At 46.0% G+C, this 22,456-nt stretch overlaps 2 protein-coding genes across 2 annotated transcripts in view; one reads left to right on the top strand and one right to left on the bottom strand.

Moving 5' to 3' along the window:
* The window catches only part of LOC6497815 (neural cell adhesion molecule 1), a 63,145-nt gene that overhangs the window by 36,079 nt on the left and 4,610 nt on the right, over window positions 1-22,456 (top strand). Inside the window, exons 9-18 of the mRNA XM_001961467.3 lie at window positions 1,429-1,573; window positions 11,348-11,478; window positions 12,630-12,789; window positions 15,156-15,258; window positions 16,911-17,022; window positions 17,165-17,246; window positions 18,023-18,164; window positions 20,542-20,723; window positions 21,870-22,057; window positions 22,137-22,245. Of these exons, the coding sequence (XP_001961503.2) occupies window positions 1,429-1,573; window positions 11,348-11,478; window positions 12,630-12,789; window positions 15,156-15,258; window positions 16,911-17,022; window positions 17,165-17,246; window positions 18,023-18,164; window positions 20,542-20,723; window positions 21,870-22,057; window positions 22,137-22,245 (1,354 nt within the window). The remainder of the gene's footprint in view (window positions 1-1,428; window positions 1,574-11,347; window positions 11,479-12,629; window positions 12,790-15,155; window positions 15,259-16,910; window positions 17,023-17,164; window positions 17,247-18,022; window positions 18,165-20,541; window positions 20,724-21,869; window positions 22,058-22,136; window positions 22,246-22,456) is intronic.
* Window positions 3,923-9,823, bottom strand: LOC6497713 (protein strawberry notch homolog 1). The gene is made up of 4 exons (XM_001961468.3): window positions 9,089-9,823; window positions 5,887-9,022; window positions 4,650-5,832; window positions 3,923-4,600 (listed from the first exon to the last, which is right to left on the bottom strand). Exons 1-4 carry the CDS (start codon window positions 9,695-9,697, stop codon window positions 4,051-4,053), a joined length of 5,478 nt encoding a protein of 1,825 aa, XP_001961504.1. The 5' UTR covers window positions 9,698-9,823; the 3' UTR covers window positions 3,923-4,050.

The raw sequence follows: 22,456 nt of genomic DNA, 5'->3' as shown, positions 1-22,456 counted from the left end.
TAATTTTTGAATAGCGTATTTGGCAATTCGAGTTACGAAGATCATTTTTCTGGTTGCTGTTTTCATTTTTCTTTCCGTTTTTTTGCTCCTTTAACTTCGGACAAATTTATGGGAGTTTTGGCGCAATTTTGTTGCAATTCATTTTTGTGTGCCGGGACCTCGAGTTGAGTCCTGGTTTCGGTCTATCCGCTCAGGTCTGGCCGTTGTTTATGTCCATGTCTATCCGCCTATATGCATACACGCTGATTGCTTTGCCGTTTTGGCCTCCTCCTGGGCCAATGTTTTTAAAGGCCGGAAATGTTTTTCAGTAGTTTTCATGTAGCATAAAGTTGCCGTAATGCGGCATAGACTCCTCGGCAATGGCCCGTTCGAGCCATCCCACATGTTTTACATGGCTTTTGGTACCCTACTTTCGGGGTCTCTAATGTATGTCTGCGTCTGTCCGAACGTCGGCCTGTGTGGGGGCAGAGGCTCTCTGGTTTGAGTGTTTTAGCTGTGGAAACATGGCATTAATCAAAGCCCTGCAGACGCTCTAATTGAGAAGTTTAACGTACCATTTCCAACAGCACACACAAGTGAAATATGGTTGTGGAATATAATATATATCAAACGAATAGCTGGTCGACAACTCTTCTGAAGAATTGTTTTTCCTACAGCAAATTTTTGAAATACTTAAAGCAGTTAGATTTAAATATTTACTTTTAACTATAAGATACATAAGCTACCTAGACCTTTAATAAAAGCTAAAAAAGAGTTAGTTTATTCTGTTTGTTGTTAAAATATATTAAACTTTGTTTTGGTTTACTGTTGGTCTTAGAATCAATCATTTTCACCGCAACAATCACGTAAACCCAATCGGTCATATGCCGCCAAAGACAAGGATTTATATTCCCGCTAACTGCCGACACTTTAACACCCCGACTCCCAATAACCCACTCCTGCACCCACATACCCGTACGTATCTCGGCAGAACGTTGCCTTGGAGCAATTCGAGCAATGTGTAAACTGCCAACAAAGGAGGATATTGGGGGAATGTGTGTAAAACGCTTTATGACCAGAGCAACTATAAGGCGGCGAACGGAGCTCAACTAATTGTGCGACGCCTTCGCTGCTGTCCCTGTCTGCCATTAAATTTATAATGCCCCGCACAGCCCACAACCACACTCGCAGCTACCCACACGTGGCCACATAAAGCCCGAGCAAACACACCAATAAATTTTAAATTGCAAACATAAAATATTTCGACAAATTTGCAAACAAAAAACACAAAGAAAGCAGGGAAAACGAACAGCAAAAGGAACGTCGCCTTTGGCCAAAGTCTGAGACCCCGTCTTAGCCAGGCTGGCGCTGGAGTGGCTGGTGTTGGGGAAAAACTTAATTAATGCAGAAACATTTTCTTATATTTTCTGTGCATTTTTCCTTTTTCAGGACGACATATCAAAGAACTCGACACGCTCCGAGCTGAGCTTTGTGCCGACCACAGACGACGATGGCAAATCGATAACATGCCGTGCGGAAAATCCAAATGTGAATGGCCTGTATTTGGAGACCATGTGGAAATTGAATGTCGTTTGTAAGTATTACAAATTGTGCTTAAGTCTAAAGTATGAGTGAAGTGGGGAGGGGCGCCGGAGGGCTAAGGAAAGGAAAGGGCCGCCCAAAAGAAACCGAAAAGGAGAACCAACGGCAAGGGAAGGCATTGCCGACAGCTACCAAGAGGTAGACAGTCCTGGGCCGGGACAAGACCAGGCTGAAATTTATTACGTCGGCGATGTCGCCATCGCCATCGCAGCCGTTGAAAGCCTTTAAAATGCAAATAAATCAAAGACAACTGACAAATTGTGAATAATTTGCCAAAGGGCCAAAACACTGTGGCATCGAAGGGGAACGGTCCAAATGAAATATGTGGGCTAACAAAATGTATGGCAGTCGCTTAAATTAAATGAAGGACTTTTGGCGTGGACCCCACCTCAAAGAAATAAAAAGCTTCAGAATAAACAAAAAATAACTTTGTAAAGTAGTCCGAAAGTGGAGATTCGAAATTGGGTCTGAAATTGTTTTACCGCCATCAGAGGAGGGTACCTGAAAATTTAATGAAATCTCGCAATTATTGTATGTCTCCCCATAAGCCACTCGTATCCGTATTCCATAGCCCCAACATAACCATCAGGGAGCTACTGCGGACATCGTAAAGTTCACGGCGAAAGTGTCGGTTTGGGGAGGGACGCGTTGAACTCAATTGCGTTACGTATACGCCGTGTATGGCCAAAATGTGATTCTCCCTTTTCCTTCTCTATGTTGCCGAGGCATCACGTAATGGCATTTCTTTGCTTTTCGTTTGTTAAAATATGAAAATTTTCGCTACTTCAATCCGGATTGAGCCACGCTCACGCCCACGCCCACGCCCAGTCCAAAAATTACTACAAGTACGGCAAAAAAACACACAAGACTGGTGTGTTGGTATGCGCATATAGATATGTTTATAACGTAATATGATTATATTTTTTATGCGCCACACATTCGCATTCCAGGCTCATATTTTATGTTTTAGAATATTATATTTTATTTGTTTGTTTTTGCTCACGTTAAGGCGATTGCCGCCGCTTCCCGCCAACAGTCCTCAAGGATGTTTTCTTGTTGTTCCCGTTTTGTTGCTACGGTGGCGCAAATAAACTTTATGATCGGCACGTACAGGAACAACAACCAGCTCATACGCAAATGTGGGAGTTTTGGGGAAATGCTCCTGTTGAGGCAGGCTGTGCTTTTGGGTAATTTCCACGAAACGAATGTGTTTTTTAATTTTCTCGCACAAATGACTTGACTTTCAAGACCGTAGGGGGCACGAAGCACTCATTACCCTAGGACTGGGAACAATTTTAAATTCAAAAAAGGTTAAAGGGATATCAAATTATTATTTTTCTTCCTCAAAGTTCTCTGATAATTCAGTCAGTTTTTTTCCCCAATTTTGGCATGTCTATGGCGCAGCCTCCGTTTGGGATGATTTCGTTTCTGGAATTACGTACACACGATATCTGAATCACGCGTGAGTTATTATGCCAACTGCGTTTTGGCTCCTTAGGCACGACATTTGCCAAGGCCATTTGGACATGCTTTATGCCGCACCCGAAGCCCCAGCCCCGCCAATGCCTCCCGTTGTATAATTTTGTTTATATCTCGTATGTGAGTGGAGGGAGCGAGAGTGTGACATGCTCGTTTTAAATTTATAATGTTACTGAGCGCGGGAGCCTTAGTTGGTCTCCTAGCAATGGAAACAAGACAAAACATGGAATGCAATCACAGACGCTGTACAGATTCCCCCAAGAGTGCACTGCAGAGCCAGAAATGGTGCAGTTGCAGAAAAAAGTAATAAAATGTTGGAAGGATAAGGATATAAGGACAGAAACACGTCAGGTTGAGATCAAAATATAATATATAGTATTTTAAAAATTTATAAAAGTCAGTTGCTGTCAATTTATCTTCCAATAAATAGTAGTAACCACCACTCAAATTTATATTGGGAATAATAGGCAATTTTTTTTTTAGGCAACCGTTGAACAAGTATTTTAATTTTATAATGCAACAAATGCAACAAAAATCAAAGAAGTGAATAGATAACAGAACGAAACTTCAAACAAATGAGAACAAAATTAAATTTTAAAAATTGAACGAATGGATGAACGAACGAGTATTTTCCTCAGTGTAGATGTATGAATCACATACGCACGCATACAAGCTGTAAGTGTCTTCCCGTATGTGTCTTTGTTGCTGTTGTTTATGGCCGGGAACGTTGGTGGCGGGCTGCTCCTCCGCAGTGGCTTCTGGATGCTGGTAGCTGATGTTGGATGTTGTACGGAGGATGCTGGAGCGTGCCAGGCATTTGAAAAAGCCAGCGCTAACGCAATATGTATTGCGCCGAATGCCACAATTTGAGTTGATATTTTTAAAGTGGCAATAGAAGCTGCCTGGAGCTTGCGCAATCGAGTGTTTTATATGTGGGGATTGTGTGCCATTATTTTGTGTGGCATGCTTCAGGGCCTTCTGTGTGTCGATTTAAAAGCTTTCCACCAGAGAGTCCGTGGACAAATCGGCCACCAGAGCGTTGTAGACGGTGTGCGGCACCACGGTGCCCACGATCTTCTTGTTCACATCGGTCTTGACGCGAATGATCTGAATCTTGTGTCCGTTCTTCTCGATGACCAGCTCAATGCGGTCCCAGATGGGCAGCATAAGGCCGGAGAGGACGTGGTAGGTGCGCACCCGAAGGCCCACTTCGCAGCCAACGGGATAGGGGCATACGCGGTTCCAAAAATAGTGGGAGCAGTTATTCAAGCACATGTCGTACTGCTCCTGCCACAAGGAACGCGCCACCTCCGGGGTAACCTTTACGTAGCGCGTTTTAATCGAGCTGAGTGTCTCCAGACGCACTTGTGGGCCGGTATTCGGGCGGTAGATCTGTAGGCTGATCTTGCTGGGTGAGGTTGGCGCAGGATCCGTCGAATTGGCCTTCGCCTGAAGGCACAAAATCGAGGAGTTTTTATTATGCCGCAACTGCTGAAGTACATAAAAACCGTCGTGGTCATGGCGGGCTTCCTTGCGGAACCTGCAAGCATAGATTATTAGCCTGTGTCAGTTTAAGAAAGTATACTCACTTGTTCAGGGCGGTTTCAAAGGACATTCCCCTCTCTACAGTGACTGTGTGTAGTTCAGTAGCAGCTGTTCCTGTGGCATGTTTTCGAGTGAATCTCATTAACTTTACGGACTTTACGCTGGCCCCGTGGGCGTCCAGGTCGAGTATGCCGAGATCGAAGCGTCCCGAGCGTTTCATTTGCAAAATCAGGGAGTACATCTTGTCCAGGAAGAACTTGAAGAGAGCGTTCTGGATCTCCACACGACAGCCGAGAATGCGATTCAGAAACTTCGATATGTTGTTGCTGTCCTTCTCCACGGTGAATATCTTGACCTTGTTCTCGTCCCGGACATTCAACATGCCCACTCCGGCCATTGCCACGCCGCAGTCGTAGGCGAAGTCGCCTTTGTAGTTGGTGGGCAGGTGCGAGATGTCCAGTGTTTTGTCTCCGGTCAGCTGCTGCATGACATTCTCGAGGGCACTGCGGCCAATGCTGTTGTCGATGTTGAACTGGGAGAGGTCCCTTGCATCGGTGGCTCGTCTATCGCCCTGAGTGAGGGCTCCCAGGCTTTCCAGGCGCTTGGCCACCGTCGAGGCGAAGCGTCTTTCGCCGGCCAGGTCTGTAATCACAAATACGTACTCTGGCGAGTTTACCTGATTGGAACGGTGAGTTCGTCCGAACTGCTGGATTGCCCGATCGGCGCTCCACGGCAGCTCGAGAGTGATGTGTAGACGCCGGCGCTGGTTGGACACCCGTTTGTCGCTCTGTAAAGAGATGCCACTGGAAGCGGCTTCCGAAATAATGGCCACGTGCTTGCTGCCGTCCATAAATCGCTGCTTCTCCCGATAGTTAACCAGATCCATGGAGGCATCGTTCTCGCAACGGGGCTCGTACTTGTACCCATCGTACTCTGTTCGCACCACGCGTCCTCGCCGTCCGGTCATTTCTGCCACTAAGTTAGTTCCGCCCAACTCAGAGATCAGTTTGTCAAGAGTATTAGCTGGCATGCGGCGGCCCAAGATTTCGATCTTCTCTAGCAGAAGCTCACGTGAATTGATGCAGCGCTCCACGTCACGTTCGGTTATGTTGGCCTTCTGCGGCTTTGTATTGTCGAATGTGTAGCTCGACTCGCCTCCGTTGTCCTGGGCCCGCATGTTGTTGCACAAGTGCTGCAATATGCGCTCCTGCATCGTGATTTTCTCAACTGAAATGATACAAAGTCATGAGATTTAGGGAAACATCCAAATTCGAAACTCACCTTTATCCACTTTCGGTGGGCGTCCACGGCGCTTTCGTCCTGCCTTGGTCCGCTCGTCTTCGGAGGTCCAGCTGTTTTCGTACATCTCGATGTCGCTCTCGCCCGCCTCAGCGTCCATGTCGTCATCAAACCAGTCAGGATTCATCTTGGCCTTCTTGGGACGTGGGGGTCGGGACCGGGCCTCTGGCTCGAATTCCCCTGTGTTCAGCAGATGGTGGAAGGAGTCGCGCTTGGGAGCCGGAAAGTGTTTCTCCACGAAGGACTGTATGATCATCTTCGACGTGGAAACGAAGGTGTTCAGTTTCCCATGATGTCTCTCCAAGTGCTCCAAGGTGCGTGACTCTCCCGTCGACTGCAGGCCGATGACCACCGCCTTGCCCATTCGGGTGGCCTGACGCGTCATCTTGACCACATGGTTCACCTTCGAGGCGATGCAAAGGTTCTTGAAGAAGCGTTGATGGGCGCACCAGAACTGGCACGTGATAATCTTTTGCACTCTATTCTCGACGCACATTAGCCGACAAGCTTTTTGGAACTTTTTGTTGATTTCGGCCCAGAGCTCGGCGGCCAAGTTGTAGCTACGACGGAACTCTTTCGACATTGGCACCTCTTCGATGCGGAAGCTCACGTCCTTGAAGCTCAGCTGGCGGGCGATGTAGGTGCCCCTCAGTTTCATGTCCATGGCGACGATCTCCATGGCTCCTATGCCGCGCTTCTCCACCGCGTTCACGAATTCGTAAAACTCGGGGTAGGCAGTTCCAGGTCCCCAGAGGCCCAGACGCACCATGTAAGCCATGTTCCTAGGCTCGCTTGCTCCCGTGGCAGAGGCGTAGACAACCCGGGCATTGGGCAGCAGCTTTTGCAGTTCCAGCACTGTAGTGCCCGTCTTGGTGGATTTTCCCACGTTCATCAGACTTAGATTCTTAGCCTTGTGGCACTCGTCGAAAACTATGACGCCGTCAAACCTCTTACCAAGCCAGTTCATCAGCTGTCTCAGTCGTGTTTTGTATTTGGAGTTGGCTGTTAGGGATTCACCAATGAGGGCAGTGTAGGTACAAAAGATCACCCCTTTCTTGAAGTTCTCGTTCTCATCAGAGTCGATGCGACTGTACTTGAATTTGCTTATTGCCACCAGGTCGATTTTGTCCAGGGCTCCGATGTCGTAGAAGTCTCTTTCGGCGTCGAATTTCAGATCGTTCGAAACGGAAACCCACAGGGCTCGTTTCCTGCCCTTGAGGTAGTTATCAAATATTATGCCTGCGATTGTGCGGCCTTTGCCCACGCCAGCGCCATCACCCAGGAGGAACCCGGCTCGCTCGCCGCTGGGGAGTATTTGGTCATGAGCTTGGCAGGCGTACACCACTGCCTCCAACTGCAGGGCACTCAGCGAGGCCGTAGTTTTATCGGGAAGGGATAGCTGGTAAGTTATATCGGGGAGCTCGACTGAGGAAAGTGTGGCCGTCTCGACAACCGGATCCGGGTGGGCCATTCCGAACTTCAGCTTGCTAGGCCAGTACTCGGCGAAGGTATCAGCAACTCCAATTTCCTCATAATCCACCTCCTCGTCCTCGACGGCTTGTTCGGGGGCAAGGAAGGCGCCTGTAATGGTATCTCTGGATCTGAGGGGTTCTGACATGGCAATGTTAGGGCATCCGGTCACGGTCATCGGCAAGGCCAAGTAGGGCTGGGAGCTCTGCATAATCATATGCAACTGGCTGGCTGTAAAGCTGCCCAATTCTTTGCCCTTCCTCAGCTGTCCCATCCTGTTGGGCGGTGGCTGTAGCATGGCCACATTTGTTACGAGACCATCCGGTCCCGTGGTGTAAGAGACGGATATGTCGTCGCCCTGCACACTCTTCAATCGAGTGACGATCGGCATCTGGTGGGCCACGCCGCCACGCTGATGTATTGGCGCCCTGGATAGGGTCACCGGAGCCGCAACGTTCCTACCTACGTTAATAGAATTATGTCCCGCACGACTTGGGGCTGGGATTGGTACTGTCATTAAACCAGGTTTACTGTAAGGACCAGCAACCACGGGTGCGGGTGCAGAAACCACCGACGCAGGAGCAGCCACAGGGGGCAAAGCCTGCACCTCGCTAAAGATTGAGCTTAGAATATCATCAAGGGATTCCTCGCCAGGCTGGGAGTCAGCCTCAATCATAGGCAGAGAGTCTAGCTCCGCTTGCAACCGTGCGTCTATATCAGCCTCTGTGGTCATGCGCCTAGGCGATGGCATGAATGCTTGGACCGTCTCTGGTGCAGCTGGCGGTTTTGCTTCGGCAGGAACCACCTCGGTAGGAATAAGCGCCTCTAGTTCGGCCTGCAGTCGGGCTTCCAGTTCTTTGTCGTCCGGACTAGTGTAATTGTCCGACGGCTCTATCCCAAACTCGACAGCGAAGTCTATATTCAGAGGGCTATTATTAGGGCGTTGTTCACTCACAGTGGAGTCCCGGAAAATCTGATCCAGTTCAGCGTCAAGTGCTGCGAAACTGTCCAAGGGAGGGGCACCCTCCTGTTTGTCCAAGGGAGGGGCAGCCTCCTGTTTGTCCAAAGGAGTGGTATCCACTAGCATTTGCTGTTCTTTAGCTATCTCCATTTTCATGTCATGCAGGTTGAAGGAGCTAATGGCAGACTTTGGTGGCTCTGGTTCGTACATTGTTTTGTACATGGAACAGGAATCGGCTTCGGCCAGACGCATCAGATCCCTGTTTGTGTGAAGGATACGTCGCTGGGCTTGAGAATCTTCTGGCGTGACATCCTTGCGACCGCGTTTCTTGCGTCCAAGGGTAGTAGCCGCCAACTCACTTGGATCGGAGTTGGCCAAGCCGTTCGTAGTATCAGAACTGCCATTGACAGTGCGCTTCTCCGGACGAACTTTTTTCTGAGTGCGTTTTTTCTTCGTCGTTAACTCCCCTTCTGATTGATCTGAGTTTTCTGTTACAGGTGACAGGTCTGGCTGAGCGATTTTAGTTGGAGAGCCAGATGAACCTGATCGCCATTCACCCTGAAGGTTCTTCCCGACTTTGCTTTCCTCTCTCACATTATTGTTCACTAGATTCTTCACCTGGTTCTGCTTGCCAAGATTCGGCTTGATGATATTATCCTTAAACATTCTATCCATCAAGGCATTTCCCTTTAAAATAAATTTCTTTAAAATGTGCTCTTTTAACAACTGTTTCTTAACTAATTGCTTTCTTACCAGATTCTCCTTGAGCAGATTCTTCTCTTGGTCTATGGTTGCCAGGACAGGCCCAGCATTTGATGCATTCGCTTGTCCTTTCACTGCCCCTGGGCTGACTGTAATGGTGGCTTCCGAAGAGGTTGAAGGGGCAGCCTGGCTGGCTTTTGCTTCCTGGCTGGTTTTGCTCTTTCTGGCGTAGCTTTGGCGGCTCCTCTGCGGCGGTCCACGAGTGGTACCTCTCGAATTTCTTGATTGGGAGGGCTTCTCAGTTTCGTCCCTGGATGCAGTGCTCCCTGTGGAATCGGGAGAGTCTTTGTTCTTACCACTTGCCGCCACTCGGGGTTTTCGCTTAGATTCCAGCTCAGAAAGCTGCGAATTATTTGTGCTTGATTGCGATCTCCGCCGTTTGCAAGTCGACTTAACTGGACTAGAGCCGTCAGTAGACCCCACCTCAGCTTCTAGGCGCTTGGAGGACCTTCTGGATGCCCTCTTCGGTGGATCTGCCACATCTTGAGACTCCCCATCTGTTTTGACACCGCTTTGAGCTGTCAAATCCTTTAAAGCTTTTTCAACACTACCACTTTTTGGCTCTTTAGCAGAGTTACTGATTTTAGATCTAGCCGGCATTTCGTTCGATAACTTAAATAACTATTTATATACGATTTCACTTTTCTTTATCAATTTTAAGGAATATTTCACTGCGCGTTTTTCAGATATATTTGAACTATGCGATAGCTGGATGTAGACTGAGGAATATTGTTCCCGTTCGGAGCACTACAATTTCATTTCCGTTCCACAGCCTACTTATTCCATCATTTTTTTTGCCACAGCCTACTTATCGAAAATTGGCCAAATTCAATTCAGTATGTACCAAAAATGTCCAAGACAAGTGTTGGGAAATCTCTCACGCCATTACTTGATACATATCCTTCTCTGGAGGATAATGAATATGCTTTCCTTAAAGTTGGGGGCAAGAAATCTTTAATATGAGTAGACTTTGCGGAATCCGCGAGGCAATTGGCCTAATAAGGCGGCCTTCATTTGCACATAAATTCTGGGAAACCGTCGACTACCGTCGCTCCGTTATATCGATCGATGGCCGTTTGGGCCAAAAGTAAAAGGAGCTAGGACCAGGGATAGGGACAGGGACGAGGCAGGGACGAAGGTGGCAGCAACGGTAAATGATAATCACAAAAATGGCCTGCAACATGTGTGCGGAAATACGCGACGCGACTTTCTTGGCGAAAGAGTTTTCGCAGCCCTTTGGGCACTTTGCCTGATTGGCAGACGCCTGGCTGCGAGGAGGGGACAAGTGGGTTCAGTGCCGCAGGAGGCAGGAGGCGGCAAAAGTGCCACCCCAGGGTGGGCCAAAAGTTTTCCAGGCCATTCTAAAGTTTTCAGTTGGCGGAAGGGAACTTTTTGGCTTTGGCTTCGGCTCGGGTGGCCCAACTCTTGACTGTCGGCGTTTGGTTTTGGCCGCCAATAACTCAACAATATTAAGGTTGGCACGTGCGCGCCCCTCGCACCCAAACTGCGCTGGTTCTTGTCCTTCTCCCGGCTTAGCCCGGTTCTTAGCCTGGTTCTCTGGTCATGGTCCTGGTCGGGGCTGCTTGTCTGGGCCCGGAATCCGGATCCGGTTAGCCTTGTCGCTGTTGGTCTCTGTTTGTTGCAAAGTTTGTGGCTCGTTAAGCAAATTCGAACGACTTAAGCGGCAACACATGTTGGCAAACAGCGGTCGTCGATGGGCGGGACATTTCGGGTTGTGTCGTCATAACTCTTGGCTGATGCTTCACTTTGTTCCAGTTATTGCTCTAAATCGCTCATATTTGCAAAAACTATTAAATAAGCTTGATCATGACAGTGTGCGCTATGTGGGCTAAGGGCAGCGATGGTGGGAAAGAGTTATATCGAGACGGGTGTATGAATAAGCCAAAGGATTTAGGAGCTGTGCCAGAAAGCGTTTAGCTCCTGCTTTGATTTTATTTTCCCATCTTTGTCAATTGAGGGAATTCCAGTTTAAGATGCAAAAAATAGAATTAATAGACTGATTAAGAAGGTATGAAAAGATATATGAAACTCGGTACTCCTCCTGCCATCTAACCCTTTTTACTGTTAAAGTTGGCTACTAAATGGTTATTTTTACAATTAATTTATTATTTCCAACCAATAAATACACAAGGACATCATACTACGTCTAAAAACATGCATATGCTGACCTGCAGATCCCATCTACTCAATCATTGGCTAATTGACTTGCTCTTTTGCTCCTCTTTCCAGATCCTCCCCTGGTGGCGTTACGCTTGGGCTCAACTTTGACACCGGATGATATCAAGGAAGGCGACGATGTTTACTTCGAGTGTCACGTACAATCGAATCCTCAGTGGCGGAAACTGTTGTGGTTGCATAATGTAGGTCGCCTGAGATGGAGCCGAAAAGAGCACAGCCCGGGAGCTAGCATTCGTCCCCATTCGATCCAATCGAATCCATTTGATTCTGGATTCCAGGGCCCGGACGGCGGAATAGAAGCTATGGTCTCCCGTCTCCGGTCCCCGGTCTCCGGACTCCGGACTGAGCCACTGAAAGGCATCCCCGGGCTGTCTGCCTGGCTGGCACCGTGCATTCATTTCTGTTTAAGTGTCAATAACAAGGCAGGTTGCGTATGCGTTGAGGTGGCTGCTCCGGGAGACGCCGCCGATGATGTCATGATGCATGCAACCTGGGCTGTGCCACATTTGCTCATTTCAATTCTTGTGGTCTCCGTGTGTGTGTATTTGGTCGAAAGTGCTTGTGAGTCGGTTAGTGGTGAAGGGGCAAGAGGCATCGGGATGGGTGGTCCGTGGCTTGACGATGTGCCATTTTGGGTAAAATAGTTTTGGGATTTGCGGCATTGATTTGCCGTCGCTCAGCTGCAGTCCGTATTCGCTTGGCAATCACTCAGGCCAAGTTCCCATATTTCCCCGCAATCCCTCCCAGATCCCACTATCATCCGTCCCCGCCTCCACCCCTACCCCCTGGGTCATCACTCGTGAGAGTACATACTCTGAATGTGGGTGGGTCGATGAGAGTGTGTCTGGGTGGCTGGAATTTTTGCTTTCGGAAGCGCTTAGCGGATTTTGGCAAAATGAAATTCGAACTCGAGTGGTTATAGAACGGATTTTAGATTTTAGTGCTGCTGGCTGAATGATCCATTACTGAATTAGTTCTGATTTATGCATAGATTAAAAGTTTGGGAGGTTTGAACAAAGCATTTGGAATACAATCCCTGCGAGGCAATCCAGATTTTAAAAGCTCAAATCCCAGAGGGAGAGGAAACGTGTCCGATACCACATAAAGTGTAAAAGACTACCCTCGATCAGCATTAGTAGACAAGTCGTAGAACCTTTAAAAATTCTGTAGAATAGTAAGTTCTTCCTTAAAACTACAGTGAGGAATACCATTTATGAACCAACTTATAGTCAGATGGATCTGTGCCCATTAACATGCAGCTTTTAGCAATCAGGACAGCAGCTCGGATTATGTTAGGTATTCTTTATTTTATGGCAATTTTTTATATTTTCAGGGCATCCACTTGGAACACAATACGTCGGCCCGCGTCATCCGGTCCAACCAGAGCCTGGTGCTGCAGAAGATCACAAAGCACTACGCTGGAAACTACGCATGCAGTGCCATCAACGACGAGGGAGAGACGGTCAGCAATCAGCTGCCGCTGCGGGTGAAATGTGAGTATGAGTAGCGTAGAGATATGGCCTCAAACACAAAGATCCTGGGAGTCGTTGGGGCAGACTCCGGAGTACGACGTGCGGACTGTTGTGATGCATCAGCGATTTTAAGCATAAATTTGCCAAGCGCCACTTTGTTTGAATGCATCATCTATCTGGGGGCATGGCCTCCCCGCTCCTTGTTCGGCCCTTGTCTGGCACTCGGAGCTCGTCTGTTTTCTGTTTTCTTATCATAAAGTCAGAGCTGCAGCCGTCGCAGTTGTCATCCCTCGACTAACCCCCCTATATCCACGACTCATTTGATGTATTGCAATTTTCTTTTTTCTTCCCCGGCTGCACATATTTATTTTTCGCTTTTTTCCTACTTATATATGGCAGCTAGATGGGCTCGGTGCTCTGTGCTCTGTGCTCGGTCCGTTTTCATTTTACAACTCAAGCCTGGGAGTCTTGGCGCAGTTGCACGTCAAGGCTGGGAAAAAAATATTTTTCATTCCGCTTTTTGCATAAATACAACATTTTCCTTGGCTTCTCCGTTTGTTTGCCGCTGTTCCGCCTTTCATATGCTTGCCACATGCGTTGGCTTCGGCCATATTTCATCCCAGGCTGCAGCTACAGGCGGCTGCTGGCGGAATTATGCTTCAATTTAACAGCCCGCGAAATGTAGCTGCTGCCGAGCCAAGCGCCGTCTCCTCAGTCTCTGCCCCGCTCGAATTTAAGCAATTTGACAGACGCTTCGCCTGATGAGGAGCACTACGTTCTGTAAGGATGATGATGATTACGTGGCTCGTAATGAGCTGGGCGCAGTAGTGGCTTAGTCTAGCGATTTCCAACTGCGGCTGGGTCTGTTTTGGAGTTATACACATGTACCTACACTGGCAAGTTGCATGTTGCTACCCCGTGCCTTTTTGAGCCATACAAATTGCTGCCCCAGCCTCAGTGCTCCACACAGATACTCTCACACACAGGCTGACAGGCGCATTGCTGCCAGTCATAAATTAAATGGAGTGCGCCGCCATTGCAGCAAGGAGCGAAGGATGTTGCCTTGTACACTGGCTGCACTGAGAAACATTGTGGCGGGAGACCCTCTAAATCACCGAAAAAATTAATTAAACTACGCACTCAAACGATTTTAAATTTCATTTTAAAGTCATTTATGAAATGATTGCAGTTTAGTTGAAATTTAAATGTGATGATATGGTTAATCATCCAAAGTGTATGCATTTAATGTTCTCTACTCCTGATGACTCAAAACTTAATGAAATGTAAAACTATAAAGGCGAAACTATACGCACATAAAAGGTATTGAACATGAAACGGCATTAATTGAAAATAATTTGATGCTTTAATTTGGATTAGAGCCATTTCGACTTTAACATTTTTGAAACTCATACACGCTTGTTGCTTTTCGGGGAATGCTGCCACATAATCCCAGCATATAGGTCAGTTTCAACTTTCCCAAAACGCCGCTCAAGTACTGCTTAATTAGCAAAGCGAACAAGCAATCATTCCGCATTCTTCCCCATTCTATCCAAAATACATAATATTTAAGTCCGCAAGAGAAACAACAACATTGGCAGGATACCCGAATTGGGCGTAATTTTCCGGCTAATTAATTACGCCCCTTGGTTTTTGTGTACATTTTTGAAGATAAACAATTCATCAGAAATTCAAGTTTCCCTTCCAAAATGTGCCACACGGGCGGAAAAGAGAAGGCAAGCGAGAGTGACGGAGAGAGAGCGATGGTGGGTGGGTTCGCCGACGACAGCAAATTACGCATACGCCACGTGTGCTGTCAGCTAATAATCCTTTAACATTTATGGAACGCCTATTTACCTGGGAAGTACTAAATCATGTTGCCACATTAATTAATTTCCCGTGAACGAGAACGGAGGACCGTCACTTTCAAAGCCTTTTCATGAGGCTCCCCGTGACCCCAAAGCCCCTTTTTCCAGCGTTTCGATCCCTTGTCGACTGACTAACTGACTGATGTGGGGGCGTCGCGCCTTCTGAAGGTCTCCCTGCTGTCTAAATCACTTTTGTGCGTTTTTCACGTGCCACGCCCACACAAAGGCAAATACTTCGGCTCATTTCCCAGCGATTTTCACAACATTTTAATGTCCTACAGCCGATAAGGCATCTGGTTCGTCACATCAACAGGTGATGGAATGCGGAAGTGTCTAGTTTTAAGGGCAATAAATTCTAATGTTAATCAGCCAAGCTGTTACGTAGGTCATAAACGTATTTTGAATAAAATGTTAAAACAAAAAATTTCCAGGCACTGAATTTATTAAAAAAACCTCGGTTATGGTATCGCCATGTCGAGCTTGCACCATTCTCTGAAACTTATCGTAATTTTCTCATTACAGACACCCCCATTTGCAAGCACTCCGACCGCGTAATATTAATTGGCGCCTCAAAGGACGAGACTGTTGAGGTTGTGTGCGAGATTCAGGCGGACCCCCCACCACGGTAAGCTTAAACAAAAAATCTTTGGTGAGCTTCCGGCTCATCCCCCCACGGAACTCCTAACCGAACGCCCCCACCCCAACCATCCGCAGCCACCCACCCTCATCCCCATGTTAAGGTTTTTGCTGCGTTGTAGGCGATTGCTTCCGGTTTCCTGTTGAAAGGAAGTTTGCAAAATTGACAAATGATTGTGATTGTGTGTGCAGGCGTGGATGTGCGTAGCGGAAAATGCTGTTTATTTTGTAGGAAATGTGAGAAAATTGAACAATATTTCGTTTTTCTTTTGGCCCCTTTTCATCCCCTGATTTTTCTCTTTTATCTTCATTTTTGTTTACCATTGTAATTTTTTTCCCATGCACTTTAAATAGTTGATTTTAATTCATTTTAAATGTGCAACTGGCTTTGGCATTCTCTTTCCTGCTACGGGGATTTAGACGGTCAGCAAGGATGTTGCCCACTTTAATGTTTTTTTAATGAGGCCACACCACACCGAGACTCCGGCCGGTTGCTTCGGCCAACTGCCACTCATCCTTAGTCCTTGCTGTCTGAGTGCGTCTGTCTTGGCCGCTTTGCGTTGCCTCTGTCATGTCCTGTATTTAATTTCAATTTTTTCGCCGCTGCTGGGCTGCGTCTTGAGCTGACGCTTTATGCTAAAATAATTAATCATTAGCCGGCGGAAAATATGCGAGGCCGAGGCCGAGGCCAAGGCAGCTGCGGCGCCGTGTAATTGTTGTGGCTGTTCTTGCCGGGAATGGAAAACATCTGAGCAGACTACGGTCTGCGAACATTAAAAAGCTGCTGGCAGCTCACAAGCTGGTCTCCTGTGGAAAGGACGCACTGGGGCGACGGGTGCGACAAGTTAATTTATCAGCATTTAAATGCCTGACAAGCGGCAGGCTAAGAAATGTATTTCTTTCGCTTGTTAATGTATTAAAATTTAATCAAAACTGTTGCAGCATTTTTTGTCGCCATTTTGAGGGATTTGAAATGCTTAGACAAAAAGCTCTCAGTTATTTTCTTCTCGTACTATTTTCCGTTTTCAGTCCAAATAAATTTACTGAAGGGATGGTATACATGTTTAGTTTAAAATTAATCTTCATTTGATATTACCTGGTATGTGCAACATATTATTTTTATAAAAATTAGAAATGAGAGTTCAGATTCAGGTTTATAAAACAAACAAGATACTGGAAATTCATGGGAAAACTTTACTCGTATCGACCATAAACGAAGAAGATAAATTTACCAACTTCCCTCAACGTTCTGTGATTTTCTGTCGATTATTGATTTAATTTACCTCTCTTCTTGCCGATTTTTAAATGGATTCGTGGGCTTATTGATTTACGTTTATTTTCGCACTGGGAAGATGCAAAGGCGTCCAACCGAATATGCCAAAGATAATTAACCTTTTAAACAGCTCTGAAGGACAGGCCTTTGGGCTTCGTGCGACCATTTCGGACGTATGTGCGTTTAACCTTTAATATTTTAACGAGTTATTTTAAAAATGGAGAACTTTGCAAACATGCATCACTCACTCGCCCTGGCCCATCCTTTTGGCTTGTCGTGTCCTGTCTCTCCTTCTGACTTCCGCACACACAGACTTCTGTCAAAATGTCAACGCAACTTACTCACACATGTGCACAAATATTTCGCAGGACATTTCGCTGGAAATTCAACAACTCGGGCGAAACCCTGGACGTGGGCAGTGAACGCTTCAGCGTGAATGGCAGCCGCAGCATTTTAAAGTACACACCGGTCACAGATCAGGTAAACATTCTGATTCCCCACCGTATAGAATCGTATATATATAATCGCACGACGGGAGAGTGTCCACAGCGGAGACCGAAAGCTGCTCCGGGCAATTAAGCAAGAGCCGCAATTTAAATAATAAATAAATATGTATTTGCAGGATTATGGCACACTGTCGTGCTGGGCCTCCAACGAGGTGGGCACCCAGCAGCATCCCTGTCTGTTCCAAGTGGTCCTAGCCGGTGAGTACCCTTGGGGAGAAAACGCCCTCCAAAGCAATGTCCAATCTCTGTGGTTGTTTGGGATTGCCGAGAGTGAGATGCTGTTTTCAGATCTTGCTGCAAGAAATAAACAATTTTCAAGTTATGAATTTTTTAATTTATCCGATTAAAGAATTAGCTATTCCATTTATTGAATTAGCTTGCATATTGTGGCACACGTGTGTCTTTAGATATTGAAGAGCAGGTTTAGGCTTGGCACTGGCAATGCATCGAAGTAATAATGGGTTGAAGCTTGATCGTCCAGGTCAGCTCTCTTATGTCAGTTCAAAAAAGGTTTGTATAAGCTAAACATGGCTACTCTGTACTTTTGCGCTCCCCTCGGCTCTGTTTGCCGTTGCTTCATTACGTGCAATTTGACCTTAACATGTTAATGCCGCATGCAAACACAGACAGGGCACGGCACTCTGTCCTGGGAGACACACCGGGGCCAACTGGACAGGCGAAGTCATACCCAAAAACCAACAAAACCAAAAAACCAGAGATTGGGCTTTGTGCATTTCGGGGCAGAAAGCCGGGGGATTTCATTCAGAAAAAGAACAAATGCTCATGTTGCCCCCTTTTACTTTTCCTGATGTGGATGCTGCTGATGTGGATGTTGCTGTTGCTGCTGCTACTACTACTGTCGGTGGTGCTGCTTGTTAATTTCCTGCGTAACGTGGACCAAACATAAATCTGATTCCTGGTTGGAAATGGTTGGGATGCCTGTGTGCGGATTGCAAATCCCATTCCGATTTCAGCACTGCCGAATGCCGTCAGCAATTGTACCGTCTTCAACCGCACCGAGCTGAGTGTTGACATTCAGTGCATACCGGGCTATGACGGCGGCCTGCCGCAAATATTTGTTCTCGAAATGTTTTCAACACGCACCGGCATCACCAGGTAAGCTTATTAATCAACTATAACTACAACAACCCCTGGGACAGTCCACGTTCCCTTTCCCGTTCCCGTTCCGCTTGTGGCTTCCTTTTAAGCCGCTTATATCCGGACCTAGGCAGCGCAGGGGGTCAATCACGGGAAGGGCCCAGCAGGGTGGTAGCAGATTGACCCCCAGTGCAGATACGGGGCATATGTCAAACAAATGGCTCCATATCGTTTCGGGAATACACATATTGCATGCATGTATATTCTTAGGCCTTACCCTCGGGCGGTACGTGGAAATATTGGAGCACATAACACAATTTTAATCAAATAAAGCCGGTTTAGTTTCCATTCCTCCAGGGCTTAGTTTCATTCGTATTAGTCTCTGCGCTGCTTGTCAATTTAAGAAAGTCGTCAATATGAAAAAGTAAGGTTAAAGAAAGCGCTAAGTAGGCATTGAAAAACGGCATTCATGTTTTGCTAAAATGGTATGCCTCAAATAGATGTTATAATGTGTCAGTTGCAGTGTTCCCTCCCGAGGGATCGGGTCTTTTATATCTTAATTATTTCATTTTAATTATGTTAACTTGTTTATTTTACACGTGCATTGTACTTTTAGCTGTCACAAAGTTCGCAACAACGGGATCTTTATTTTTATTTTATTTGTTTTTTTAACAAGTGGAATGTAACTATGAAACAAAACAGAATATTGAATGTTGACAATCCTTTTATTTTATTTTCAATATAAACTTCTTTTGGCTTTTGACTTGGGTCCTCTGAATTTTCCTCTTGAAGAGTCGAACTTGATTTTTGTTTTCGTAATTTTTTCATTTAACTCTTGCATTGTGCCTGTAGCTGTCACAAGTTTTGAAAGAACTGGGGTTTATTTATTTTATTGTTTATGAATAGAAATAATTGTTGTAACTGTGAAAAGAAGTAGCATAATAATGCTCGAGGTTTAATCTAATCTATTTTTTCATTTAAAGCTTCTGTATTCTTCCATGTGTATACAACGGGTATCCTATTTTATTTTTTTAAATTTGTTTTAATCAGTAGCTCTAGTTTGAGAGCCCAAGTGTTGATGCAATGATAAGAGGTCTTATGTTTTGGTCGATATTATTTGATAAGCTCGTGGTGGGCATTAAATCTTTTATATACATTATTTTGTTTTTGAATTATTTAAATTTAATTTTCATATTTTTAACAAATTTATTTTCTTAATTCATAAATTTTGGTTTGTGTTTTGTTGATTATTTTTATTTTTTTTATGCCAGGGACTGCTTTGGATGGACCCCAAGGTTGAATGGTTAAGCCCATGTTGGTTAGTTTAGGTTGATAAAGTTGTGTGAATATTCGCTATGTACGTTCTACGTAGGTACATATGAACAAGCACTGGGCCGCCCTTCCGTAAAATCGCATTTAGATAGAGAACACGTGCTGCTTCTGAGCCTGACACCTCCACAAAGACATACCAGCATCATTTTATTCAATAATAGTTGGAGGAAACCAGGCACTCCAGCGGACGGCAGGAACAGGAGCCAGAGGCGGAGACGGAGCCTGGGCACTCGTCAATGTATTTCAAGTGCTTTCACCTCATAAGATATGTATATAGCACTCCATGTAGGTGTGTAATTAGGCGTGAAACAGACCGCTCTTGGGTAGGAATGTTTGTCTCTAAATGGGCCCTCAAGCCATTGAATTCATAGAGGATATTAAATGTGTGCACATGTTTATGGTAAATGGCAAATCAAATTCATAGCCGACCATAACATTATGCGAGGCTGTCTTCATTTGATTTTATATTTCGTTTCGAATACATTTCGTGGCACTCACATTTGGGTTGAACATGGCCCAGGGATATGGCAAATAAATATTTCTTATTAAAAACAAAGACATAATCATAACAGAAGACAAGAAGAGGGAAAAGTATAGGACCCTCATTGAAAAGCGGAAACGCAACAAACATCGTCATCAATGTTCAAATGTTTGGCAAAAAATAAATGTATATATAGACATTGAACCCTAATATTTCAGAACTTGCCAGAGAAAGATTCCGCCGGACCGAAATGGAGCAGATGGAGCGGACAAGTCAAAGCCGCAGTCGCTGGCAAAGGCATCAAATTCAAATTGAGGTCATGATTGGAAGAGCGCATATCCTTTTGGGGGCGTAGGGCGTAGGACTTGGAAGGGAATGGGGCAGGCCTGGGGTTAGGAAAACATGCCAACGAAAAACCCGTAAAAATGCCAAAGAAAAGGGCTGCCAAAAAGTATTTGCGGCATTGGCATTCGCTCTGCCCGCACATTTGATTAAAGGCTTAATGCCGTTGATTTCCTAGCCATTTCGTTTGATTTAATTCGCAATCATCTCGACTCTGATCCTTTCTGTCCAATTCCGCAGATTCAATTTGAGCAACGCCGAGGAGGCGCTCTTCTCGCTGGAGAACCTGGACACCCTGACCTCGATGATGGTCCAGGAGAACAACTCGCTGCGGCTCCGCATTTACTCGTACAACCAGAAGGGCCGGAGCGCCGCTTATCTGCTGCCCGATTTCATAATTGGCTCAACAGCTTACAAGACAGGTGAGTGGCACTACCAGCCGCCAGATGGCGCCGCCGAAAAACGAACAGCACAATTTGCCATGATTGATGGATGGAAGGATGGTATGATGGTGGGATGGAGGGATGATAGGATGGAGGCAATGTGACGGGATGGTAGTCGACTGAGTGGCTGTATATATTGGAGACTAAGTGGGCGGGACTGTGCTCTTGACAAGTGAGGAGCAGCCCGCATCTGATGGGCCTATGCCGAGAGTTATATCTGGTTCGGCTTCTTTGGGCTAGGCCGGTGATTTCCTTGCCTGCAATAATCCCATGCAGGCAGAAGGCAGCATTACACAGCCTCCCTTCATTCCTGGTTCCTTGACAGGTGGGTCTCTCCGCCAGTCATCTGCAGTGCTTACGTAATCAAAATGCCAGCCACAGGTTTCCTTACAGCCTCATCACTCCACTGCTGCCATCAGCCGATGGCGTAAAATATGTGTAAAATTACTTTATGACATGGTCGTGGGTGGTACGAGGACACTGAACGGTGGGACAACTTGCCAATTTTATTTTTGAATTAAATAAATATTTAACCAGTTGATGCATTAAAGGACCTACATCATATGTTCAAGTCACGTCTGTGTGAGATTTCAGTAAACACTTTTTATGTTGTCACAGTTTGAAAGAAATATAATTTTAAATTATTAGTAAGATTATAGATTATTAAAACATTAATATTTTAATTATATTTTCTCAAAGAGTTTTAAAGTTACTGTAAGTATTAAAATAAGTTACAGATGGGAATTTCAATTCAAACATTTAGCCAGACTTATGCCACGGTCTCCGGGTTTCAATTCAACATCCTCCTCCCGAATTAATCATTAAACGCTCTTATAGCCTCAACACATTGACACACTTATGACATACTTATCGTCCTGCCTTTTCCATTTTCATGTATCGCTCTCTTGGCTAAAAATAAAACCGTCAAATGTCGACAAATTTAACGTGCCATGGAATCCGAATCCGAACCGACTCGCTCTCCTGTCTTAACTACCACTTCCGAACGGCAATCAATTTGATGTGCGGATATGTTGGGGCGATGGCTTGATGGCAATCTATCTAAAACCCGATGATGATTTATGAACGCCGATTGTCAACCTGTAATTACGCAAACAACAACAACAGACGACGACGTAACACTGACATTGTCGCCGGTGATTGTCGGCAGTGTTCTGACCATCATAATTATTGGTGTGGCTATCGCGATACGAATATTCGTGGTGACATTTGTGCACAATTTGCGCCGCAATCGTCATCACGGTAACAAGGCGACCTCCGCCGGAGTGACGCCCCAACCTGGCGATGTGTTCAAGGTGAGTTGGGTGTGCCAAGTTCTTGAATCCGGATTTCTTATATTTGCGGAGCAATTAATGTACGTATTATTCTTTGCAGGGCGGCAACTTGGAGAAACCGCGATGGCAGCACACGGACATAAAAACGAAATCATCGGAGGATTTGGTTGAGGACGAACGTGATCCGGACGTAATACCATCGCAATACGGTAAGATTTTAAGCAGTTGCTGGCACTTTGTGGCGACACTTGGCGACGTTGCTGGGAGAGCGTGTATGTGGAAATGATGCCAGCGTTTTTATGTGGCCAAGAGAAAGATAGGGCAACCGGTCCGCGACTTGCCGGAATTGCTTAATTTTGGCGTGCGTCTTAATGCCAAGTCCGCGAGTCAAGTGTCCGGCAAAGTAACCGGAAAGTCAAG

This window comes from Drosophila ananassae, chromosome 3R, assembly GCF_017639315.1.
Source record: "Drosophila ananassae strain 14024-0371.13 chromosome 3R, ASM1763931v2, whole genome shotgun sequence".
Lineage (NCBI taxonomy): Eukaryota > Metazoa > Arthropoda > Insecta > Diptera > Drosophilidae > Drosophila > Drosophila ananassae.
Note: the sequence above shows the minus strand (reverse complement) of the source record. Positions and strands in the feature narration are given on the sequence as shown.